Source organism: Diplotaxodon limnothrissa, linkage group LG10 (genome assembly GCF_057381915.1).
Source record: "Diplotaxodon limnothrissa isolate DT_005_m linkage group LG10, D_limnothrissa_male_GT1.1, whole genome shotgun sequence".
Taxonomy (NCBI): Eukaryota; Metazoa; Chordata; class Actinopteri; order Cichliformes; family Cichlidae; genus Diplotaxodon; species Diplotaxodon limnothrissa.
In genome coordinates, this window is record NC_140605.1 from 9,241,789 (window position 1) to 9,253,529 (window position 11,741).

At 39.2% G+C, this 11,741-nt stretch overlaps 1 protein-coding gene across 1 annotated transcript in view; it reads right to left on the reverse strand.

The window, feature by feature from the left end:
• Window positions 1-9,383, reverse strand: part of ar (androgen receptor) — a 42,190-nt gene extending 32,807 nt beyond the window's left edge. The window contains exons 1-3 of the mRNA XM_085364347.1: window positions 8,087-9,383; window positions 1,710-1,861; window positions 1,423-1,539 (exon numbers count right to left, since the gene is read on the reverse strand). Of these exons, the coding sequence (XP_085220473.1) occupies window positions 1,423-1,539; window positions 1,710-1,861; window positions 8,087-9,243 (1,426 nt within the window). The 5' untranslated portion in view covers window positions 9,244-9,383. The remainder of the gene's footprint in view (window positions 1-1,422; window positions 1,540-1,709; window positions 1,862-8,086) is intronic.
• Window positions 9,384-11,741: the final 2,358 nt, after the last annotated feature.

Here is an 11,741-nt window from a genome sequence, read left to right on the forward strand (position 1 = left end):
TGTAATAAACTGACTTCATGACTGTGATTTTTTTTTTTTTTAACTAAAGTAATATTACAAAATCAAGCAGTGGAACTTTGACAGAATGGCCCCAATTCACTGAGCTGCCTTATTTTTTCAACAAATGCTGGAGAAAAACAGTGGCTTATGTGCATCATTATTTTATAAAGGTTTAACTCTGACTTGCAGATTGTGATACACATCTCTTATACTCTTGTCAAAAGAAGTCAGGGGTTGGGTTCTGAAACTGCAAAGTTTTTAAAGAATGTTAGGCAGTTTAATGTTCTTCATGAAATGTATTTCCACTGGGACAGCAGATGTGCAGTGAGCTTTCCTGTGACTGCTCAAAATAAAACTCCCATCATGCTTTGGTGAAAGTAACTGTTTGTTATCTGTTTGCAGATGTAATTAACATTCCAGAAATAATATGGAATTTAAATTATAAGAATAACTCATAAGAATTATGATTAAAATAAATGCTAGACAGACCTTCTAAACTACAAGAAGTGAAACAAATAGATCAAATCTAGTAGTAGGGTTATTATTTAAGGCATATAGATGCCAGTGGATTTGACATTTGGTAATACATTAATCATCATATTCTCTAAGCATTTTAGGACTTTAAAGTATTTCCAGTAAAACACCCTCTGGGATAATAGGACAAAACATATAATTTCTCTGCTTCCACTTCCACAAAATTATTGCCATATATTTCCCTGTTAGATGCCAAGAATGAATTACATGTCTGTGATGAGAAGATAAGTGAAAGGAACTTTTTAGCCACAACCAGAAAAGGTGTCCCTTTTTACTAACAATCACAGCATTAGATCACATTTTCCCTCCATGCGTTTGTCAGTGACTGGTGGCAAAATTACCAGCATGTCTGCTGCTTTAATTCACATGTCTCATGTCAGCTTTGTGCTTCTAGTACAATTTTCACCGTTAACAGAATGAGAAAATGGAAGAGAGTGAAAATTGAACCACAAGCCTAAAATTAGTGCACTACATGTCAATCTTTACAGCCTAATATGACGAGCAGGTCTTGGTGACAGTAAGGAGAAGTGAATGGAAGAGGTCTAAATTGCATGGCAGCTCAGTCAGGGGCTTGATTATCAGTAACATCCCCTATTGTGATGATGCTGCAATTGAAGAGAGCCAGATAAGATGTGCAGTGCAGAAAGAATAAAATACTTGGTCTGAGGAAACCATTAATAGTGTCACTTTCAGGGCTTCACTTTTTTTGTAGTGCTTTGTTCATCTTTTTTTCCTCTCTCTCTCTCTCTCTCTCTCTTTTTTTTTTATATATATATATATACACACACACACACACATATATATGTATATATATATATTATATACCATTATAAACCATAGCATCAAGTCAACAAGTATTAGCTGCTTCTTTGCAAAAATCCATCCCACCTCCAAGAGTCATCCCAGCTTCAAAGCACTTCTTCAGGCGACAGGAGGGGCAGTTCTTTCTTCTTAGCTTATCAATAGTGCAGTCATTCTTGCTGGCACACAGGTATTTCTGCTTGCCTACAGGAGAAACCGTGAAACAATGTAAAAAAATGTAAATCACTTAAACTGAAGACAACCATGAGCAAACACAAAACTCTTTAGGAACTATTAATGTGTAGAATAAAGAGCCAGAATCTCAAGTGGACTGGCATAAAACTCACAGCCCAGTTGGATGCTTTAAGATTTACCTTCGGCAGCCCTTTTGAAGAAAACCTTGCAGCTGCCACAGGTGAGTGCGCCGTAATGGCAGCCAGATGCCTCGTCCGAGCAGATAAGGCATGTCCTCTGTGGGGGAAAGAAGAACTCCATGGGAAACACGTGTTCTCTACTGGACTCAAACCTGCAGTCAAACACAAACCCCCCCCCCCAAAACAAGCCATTTATAAAATCATAAACCATTTTTATCCCACACGAAATTAAACTCATACTATACCACAAGTAAGCTACTTAATTCACTCATACCCAAGACCCATGGTAAACTCTAGTAGTTAGGTAGTTAGGTAGTTATAAAAAAGAGGACAGGCTGATGATGAAAGTGTGGGAAAGACTGAAGCACCGTGGCTATGGTACGGAGGGGGGCTGGGGTGAGTTGAGTGAGCTGCAACCTTGGACACAGAGAGATTGGAGACAACTCAGACACAATGCTGCCTCGGTGACGTGCTACTCAGATATCAAGGTTCGGTGTAAAAGAGACAAGCATGAAGTGAAGAGCCTCACTGTGTCCTGACTGATTTTAAGAATAAATAAAATATTCTATCAGAATGGGAAAACTCGAGCATGACACGTATGCATCTGGGCTTTGACAACTTTATAATAATAAGCAGCAAATCTAATTTGAATTCATTTTTATATGAGCTCTGTTACAGTAGACTTAAGTGTTTTAAGGAAGGGCCCTTTTGTTCAAAGCTTCACATTTATTTAATGCTTAACACTAACACACAAAGTCTAATTAGATTTCTTCAACACGTAGGTCCGGCTTGGTTGTGATTAAAAGATGACAGTTTGAGCAACGAGAGTTGAGATTATACAGAGCAACCTAGTATTCTTTTGTAGCCCAGGATCTGCTGATGATAAATGTGAAAAATATGCATGTCAATATGCCAATGCTCGGCGCACAGAACAAAAGAGGCCGCTAATAATCCCAACTGACAGATGAGAGCTTGAACTGATCAGATTTGCACATAATGTGTTAACAGAGAAGGTGACAATTTTCTCTTAACCCAGCCAGCCAAAATGTGGTATCCTATTATGCATAATTGTGTATATCCTAAGGCATGCGGTACTTTCCTTTTTTGAAAATAACTTACTGATCCAGCTTTTTGCTGTATTTAAAGACACTGTAATAGGCAAATTATCTGGGCTAACCACATTTAACTCTTTTATTGAAAACAGGAAGCTAGCAAGATTGGTTCACTGGTAGAACAAGTGCAACATGTTTCTTTTTTTTTTTTTTTTTAACAGGGAGACTGGCTTTATTTTTTCTTGAATAAAGCCTGATGGGGAACACGCTTTTTATCTACTATAAAGTTACTCTAGTTACTTACTCTGTGGATTTGTGTGAATCCTTGAAAATGTGCTGACCTGCGTGGTGCTCACTTGTTTTAACTTATGTGTTTACATACAGTTTTAGGACGCCAGGTACTTTAGGGCACAGTTAATGACAAAAGATTCATGTTTGAAAAATTCCTAAGCTATCGTGCCAATCACCTGGATCGTGCTAACATCCAGGCCAGATGATGTAGTCCAAAGAGAAATTGTTATAAACACTTATTAGACATTTCCACCTAATCAGGCAGTCCCATTAAAATAATTACTTTAGACAGAGCAAAATTCAGTAAAAGGATGAAAAATAGATACATGCAAATATGCCTGATATAAACTTTTACATTATTGTTGTTGTCAGTCGTATGCTCACTCACACACCACAGCGGAGTGTGGCATTTATGTGTGTCTGACTGCATGCTATATGGTTTTATTTGACCTTTATTGCAATTTTAAAATACAAAAAACAAACATCAGAGTTTAACAATATACACACTTAGCCTTCAGCATTTGACGTTTTAAACACTCTGATGTCATCTTCTGAATAATTACATTTGAATATAATTGGTATAGTGACCATTTAAATATTTCCAAAATGAACAGATATTATTCAGGTTTACTCTTTACCTTGAAGCATATACCTCAAGGTAGTATTTTGCTACAACGTAAAAGTACAAATAGATAACTTTCACAGGTTAAATGAGACTTTTTCTGTTGCAATAATTAGCAAAAATTGTCCTGCAACAGCCACCTCCATGCTTGATCAGACACAATCGAGTAAAATGTTTAAGATGGTTCCTATTTGGTCATAGTCAGTTCAGCTTGTTTTTGTAGTGTTCCGGGATGGAACACACACACACACACACACGCGCACACACACACACACACACACACACACACACACACACGTAGGAAAATATTTAGTATACACATCCAGAAATGCATACACTATTATATATTGTACATATATTTATTAGTTTCAGATTAGCCATTCTTGTATTTTGCTCATTTGTGTTGTTGTGTTTGCACATCTCTGTTGCTTGTGGGGCTCGCACACAAGAATTTCACTCGCATGTGCTGTGCCAGTGTGCCTGCACATGTGATGTGACAATAAAAGTGATTTGATTTGATTTGATTTGATTTGAAATAAATTGGTAAACATCTGTTTTCATTCATTTATGTGGTCATGACTCATCCTTCACATGCAAGAGGCGCTAGTCGAGCATGAAGTATTATGGCCTGATTTGACAGAGATCGCATTTACTTTAAGTACTGTATAATAATAATAATCACCGAGTAGGTTTCTTTACTGAGTTACTGTACTATGCAAGCCTCTCGCTGCCATTTGTGCTGCCACTCTGCATACTTGGTTGACTCCACACGCAGACGAAACAGAAACATTCTGTGTCCATTTCCTGCTCTTTGTTACCAGTCTTGTAAAATTCTTCAAAGCTTGGCTGGTTGCTATTTTTCTGCACTACCAATTAATGTCAAAGGGTAACCAACCAATCACAAGTTATTTTTGTAGAAAATTGCTGCTCAAAACTACTCCTATTAAGATTTTAACCAGAATCCTTCACATATCTACCAGACTGCCGCCGTGTCGCACTTCCGATCCCATATATGTCCCCGGGGGTTTGTTTCCAAAAACTTAACTGCTGCGAATCATTGAGGTCTGCAGCATTCACAGCGCTGAAAATGCAGTTTTAATGCTGTGAAAGTTTCAATAAATAATCTCTTTGTCTAAAACTGGAACTCTGGATACATGAAATACATATAAAAATAGGATTAGGAAACATAAATCGGTTTGTGGACGTCCATTTCTAAAGCCTCATGCTGAACATTTTTACTGCTGCCATCTTGTTTTTTTCTTACACCAAACATAAGTGCCAAATCTCACTGTGGCCCTGAGAACACTGCACTCATCTGTTAGTGATTTGTCATGTTAAGATAAGATAAACCTTTATTAGTCACGTGGGAAATTTGTTTGGTCACAGCAGACAGCGGACAGTACAAAGTTAAGACCATCAAAAATTAAGAAAAAACAATAGAATAGAATAAGAAAAAATAGAATAACATACTGTACAAAATAGAATAAAATACTATGTTGCATAAGAAAAATTGCACTTGCCAATATTGTACATAAGGGAGACTAGGTGAAGGTTACCATGGTGTACTGGATGTGTGTGTGTATGTGTGTGTGCACGCGTGTGTGTGCGCATATGTGTGTGTGAGTGCGCGCATGTGTGGTAGTCACAACCTAAAGTAGAAACTGACAATTAAGACCACGGTGATATAAAGACAATACTGACTATGGTGATAAATCAAAAGAGAAGGTATAGCAATTCTTTTCGTAGACCTCTACACAATCCTCAGGCATCTCCACCAGCTGATCTGCAATTTCCAGATCTGACATTCATGTCCTAACAGCCATGTGCTTTCTTTTTGTTGTTTTGATTCACTCTGCTGCTTGAATTTACACAATTTCAGGCCTGTCAATCAAACAATGTGCATTGCTTTAAACATCCTGAGTCTGCCATGCCTGCAAACAGCTGACCTCAACAAGGCCAGTGGCCAAGAATGCCTTTCAGTGCTAGAATTCAACAATATTTCCTTTCTGAAATCATAAAGGAGCTAACATCCCTGTACAGAATAAGGCCGGTTTACCAGCAGTGAAATACAATGAACAGTGAAATGCTGGCTATCAAAGCTGAGGAAACCCTGTAGAAAATGTTTCAGTCTAAATCATTTATGTAAAAAGTCATCAAAAAGCAAATGATGGCACTGCTTTCATGAAGCAAACCCTTGCTACATTTTTAAATGGTAAGTAATAATCTGTAACCAATTACATTCAGAGAATAACCTTCCCACCACTCCACGCTGCCTCCGCTACAGGTAAACATTCAGTCAAGGCAAATTACCATAAAACTAAAATAATACATATCTTCTGCCAGAAGGTAAAGCATGCAAGGGCTGGGAGTCTTTTCAGTTTAAACCTTGAGCAATCAAGCTGTTTTAGTGCCTAGAAAGAGCGAGTGAGGTCATCTATGACCCCATTTTATTCCATTTTATACAGGAATTCCTTTTTTAATGCATTTATCAAAAATACAACACAATCATTTCCCCACAAGGAACACTCCCATCTACGACACATGTTCTAGTATCGTAAATTATTGTTTTAAACCTGAGCTAACCCATCAACATCAACTGAGCTGTTTTCACTGAGCATTAAATATCTGCCCCAAGGCTTCTTCGGCAGTCAGTCTTGCTACTCTAGGTTTGTTAGCCATGTTTCACAATAATACAACACGATGTAATCATTAGAAGTGAAAAAGTGGAACAAAATTAAAACCCAGTAATGTCTAAGTGAAAAAAATCCATAAAACTTTCCATTACCCTTCTCTACACACAGGGATCAGTTCCTGGGTGAAAGTATGAAAAGTTAAAGAAGTGGACTGACAAGTTAATTCTGGAAAATTTTTTTATAGATTAAAAAATATATAGGTAGATATAACATGGTTTCAAAAATGACCTTCTTGGGTTGACTGCTCAGTAGATTAGGCAGACCACACTGCTACACCTCCTCTCAGCAGCTTTGTACAGAAATTCACTTTACACCACGCAGACAGCTATGCGGTACTGAACACTAACAGCCAAAGGAAACAGTGTCCCTTTTCTGACTGCACTAACAATCATTCACCCAGGTGAATTTGAGAAAGCTCTGCACAACACCAGCAGACAACACCTCTGTGTGGCATGCACGTCACACGATGGCTGTCAGTTAACGTGCCCACTTTGGGTGCTTTATAGTCTGAACTAAAATGTGTTGAGAGATTTTAAGAACCTGACACACTCAGAAACATTTGAAACTACGAAAGCACCAACTGTGCGTGTGGCTTGGGGTTTTTTGTTAACTTTTGTTGTTAATTATTCCCACTTTTGTGCCACAGAAACATCAAAATCTTCTCGCTAAAACAAGACTGTCTGCATCTCTTTATCACATTAACTTTGAATGCTTAGCTAGAGCCAAACTGATGTGAAACATCACCCAGTGGCCCAGGTAAATTAAGTTAAACTAAATCTTATTTTCAGGTACAGCCACCAAGGTCACTGTCGGGTAATACAAATGTTTGTCTATAAACTGCCTCATCTTTTTTGTCAGAATTCAAAATCATGGGGACTAACATTTACAATAGTCAAGGAACAAACAAACTTGAAGAAAAAGTCAAGCAGTGATTTTCCCCCTTTTTCTCCACTCTGTCATCATCTGACTTTATGAAATGAATACATCCACTATCATCTGAATACATACAACACTCTCTCATTCACTTTATTCAGAATTTTTTTTTATTAAAAATAGAATCAAACTTTATTCATTACAAATGTTTGGAGGAAAAGGGTTGTTAAAATGTTTCCATGTATCGCTTTGATCTCCTTTTTTTTTTTTGCTGTAGCTATAATCAGTTTGGCATACTTCAATTATTGTCTTTTTTAAAAAATTAGACTTTCACACAGTGTATAAAATCAGCAGCTCTGGGTTACTGTAAAATCGCCAAATATGTGAAGCAGGTGTATTTCTAGATTGGAGCCTGAAACTTCTGCCTACACATTTTCTCAGCAGGGAATTTTTTTTAAACAGTCTGTTCAGTTTGCCACTATGGTTTGGAACCAGAAAAAACAAGTGTGGGGTAAATGTTTCCTGCATCAATAAAAGAACAACAACAACAAAGAAAAAAGAAATACGCGCACACACGCACACACACACACAGACAGTAAAGAAATTGATATGTGGTGTAGTATCAGTTGCCTTTTGCTGTTTGTCAGTCTGTGGATTGGTGATCTAATCCTGGTCAGAGACAGACCCTCAACCTGTGGTCCTGAGTTTGAATATATATATATAAAGTAGAACGTTTGGCTCGCAATTACACCTAGAACTGTTCAACCTTTGGTTATACCGCAATATGAAATACATATTTATATTGTAATCACGTAAAATTACTATTACCAGCCGACTAAAGCTCACCTGGTGTCGTTGTAAGTGACATCCAGCCATTCGCCGACTTCACCCTTCATGTAGTTGGAGTTGGGATAAGGCGTCCTCAGCATCCCGCCAGGGTACCACTGTTCACGGCGCATCCCGTCATATGGATTGCATATAAACGGGGAGTTCGCTCCCGAGCTCTGCACGTTCATGCACTGCCTCGACCCCCAAAACTGCGAGTTGTACTTGTCGCCGAAGCTGTAATTAGGCCTGCTGACCCACGACGCCCCTGCAGATGCACTTCCCTCAGATTTGACTTTGACGCCGTACCGTTCTGCCTGAAACCCCGTGGACCTATTCTCCACGGCATCCACGACGTCTCCGGCTTCCTCCACGGAGTTGTAAGCTCCGCATGGCCTCTGTGCAGCCGCGGGGCCGAACTGTGCCAAAGGCTCCGGCGCAGCTGGGGCGTAAGGGCAAGAGGCAGCGCACGCTATGTCCAGATGATCTATCTCTTTCGGAGTTATGTCATCAGCCAGGCACAGCGTGAAGTTTTGCGCGTTCACAGATGTCGCCGTGGAAGTAAGGTGATGAAAAGCCGCCGCGGGCTCTGAACTTTTGAACATTTTCACCTGTTGCTTGTGGTCGTGTGGCGGGCGCTCATCTCGCTCGGGACACCTGTACTCGGAGAGAGAAGCCGGGGCTCCGGGACAGTTCGCAGGCACGGCTTCCACCCCGAATAAATACTCTGCACTCATTTGGTCATTTGCGTCACACGGCGGGAGAGAAACGTGCGCCTCGCTCGTGTCACCGGACTCCATGGTCAGACCCAGAGACACGGACACAGCTTTGCAGAGCTCCCTGGCTGTTTCTGAGATTGTGGCGCAGGCAGAAAAGGAGCGAATGTCGCCCACTCGGCACTCAGCGCTTAACTCCTCCTGAGGAGCAGCAGCTGTCTGGCAGCAGCGTTTCTCCATGTCACAGGCTAGCGGAATAATGTTTCCGGATCCGTACAGGTTTGCATTCTCGGATTCTGCCAAACTCCCGGCACTGCTTCCAGTCGGGGTTTTGGTGAAATAGACGCGACTTTCTTCAGTTTTTTGCGCCATACTGGCAGCGGTCACGACGTTGCCTGTGTATGATTTCCTATCCTCTGGCCAGATTTTGGCACAAAATAACTGTCTGCTCGTTTGGCTCATGTCCCAGAAAGTGTTTGCTTTGCCAGGATACTGGACTTTGCACGTCAAAAAGTCTTCGCAGTTCTCAGCAGCACAACAGCCCAACTCTCACGTTGTGAAAAGCGTTTTGGTAAAAGGTCCTAGGTGAGCCGCAGGACTCACAAACTCCTCCTAAACTGAGATGTTCAGAGTCAGGCGCTCGACTTGTAGTTGATTAAAAGGGAATTCAGGGAAGGACTCTGTGTCCGTCAAACATGGCACTTTCCCCTCCAATAGGTTACAATAAAACCAAGGCGCCAATTTAATATGTGTACTTTAATAATCAAGTTCTATTTGTCATCACGCCAAAAGGCATGTTAAGAAGACTTCACACAAAACAATGTAATGTTAGCCTTTCTGGCTCTGGTTGTTTTACATCAGACTTGCATGTGTGCAGCCCATCACATTTTTATGGGCCCACCACAGCTTTTTCTTTTTTCTTTCTTTTTTCTTCTTCTTTTTTTTAGTAAAATTCCACAGGGTACAAACCTATTTTCTTTTTATGTCTTGTCGGATTAAAAAAAAGACCTCAGCCTTTTTGATAGGTAAGGTTTGCGTCATGATTAATCTTTCCAATAAACGCTCTCCAAACATCAGGTGCAGATATAAGTGCAGTTTATGGATTTGTAAAACCACTTCAAATTGTTTAAGATGATTTTCAAGTTGGATTTGGTACTATTTAGCTCGCTCAGAGGCCTGTCTTCAGATCCAGACTTTTAGTCTTTTTAGTGGCTTACAGAGTAAAAAAGAAAAAAAAAAACTATCAAAGTGCCATTTATCTTTTACTTCTTCACTTTTTTTTAAACTTTCTTTGACGTTTGCTTTGCACAGGGCTGGATTTCAGAAGGAAGGACAAACAAACCCAACCCATCCTAATAACCTATGTTTTTTCCAGCATAAATTGACAAAAGTCACCAGAAATTCAAAATAGAATGCACAAAATGTCCTCAGTGTAGTAGTGTAGTAAATACTCATTATTTAGCAAATTATGCATGTCTTTAAGTTATCACTGTAAGTCTGGAGCTTCTCTGGTACTTGATTCTTTCAAGGTTCAATATGTAAAATCATATCGGGCAAAGTTCTCCAAAAGATTTGTGCAATTGCAGTATGACTGCCCTCCTAACCTTTCTTCAGATTTAGTATTCTTCTTATAGATCATATCATTTAAAAAATAAGAATAATTCCCCACAACCTTAAAATTTGCCCTGACATTTTTTGTGTCTTTGAAAATGTCTGGTTCTTGACATGAATTTGAGACAAAGTCTTGTGGCTGTGTGCGTTCTGTGGTCTGTGAGCCACACACATCTAAACATGAAACTGAGAAAACTGAACACAGCTGCAGCTCCTGTTACCTTAAAATTACAGCGTGTAATCCACAATGTAGAAACATGGTGACAGAGGAGCCAGTGAAATTCAGAGCAAAGCTGATTCAGAGCCCAATGGTCTTACTGTGACTCAAACTAAAGTGTTAAATGAGAAAGTACATGATGGACACATGTGCAAAACCTGCTCCTCCAAAATGGGCAATCACATTACTTCATAGATTGTGTGTCATGCTTGTGAGCTCATTTTCCAAAAACTGAAAAGCACTTAATCACAATAAGATGGAAAAGACAACAGCAGCAGTTCTGCATGTTTAATATAGACGTCAGTAACACTTCATAGTGAGGTGCACAAAATTACTAGATACTACAGTGCACAAGCTGCGATTGAGCGCTCAGTATTATGATCCCCCTCTTCACTTTGAGGGAACATATAAGTCACGTAATCACGACGATGAAGTAATGAATTGTGTAATAGCAATCCTGTAAGACAGCTTGGGATGCCTGAAAACAGTAACTAATTAGTATTTATTAATAAATGAGGAACTCTTTCCTGTACCGGACTGTTCTGAGGTAACCAGGAACCACTCAGGAAGAAAATGGTTGAAAATCATAAACCACTTATTATGTATGATTCATCAGCATGGATCTTGCTCTCTTTTGTCTTGTGACTTATAATGATAGTCATCAAAACGTATTTATTTGTTCCTTTTTTAAAAAACAAACAAACAAACAAACTAATCATTAAGACCTATACATTGGGTAGATAATTCAGGCATTAACTTTTAACAAAATAAATAGCAATTTATGTCTCATTTGTTTCTTTTTAACTGTCTTTTTGAAAGAACTGCTGCTATATCCCATGTGTAACCAAAGAAGGTAAGCCCAACGTCAAAATAATACAAGTAAGCTCTTTTGGCCAGAAGTGCACACAGGAATGTTGTCTGTTTGATGGTACACTAAAACAAGTGTAAACCAAGGTATTGTTGCTTATTTCTCTTCTTTTCAACTCATTGTTTTGAGGCATTTTAAATCCTCAATTTAAGCACCACATGATTTGTAAAGTTTGGACCTCCAAATGTAACTTAAAACCTCAAAGACCCTTATACGAATGGCCAAGCTAACAACAACAACAACAACAATCTTTATTTATAGAGC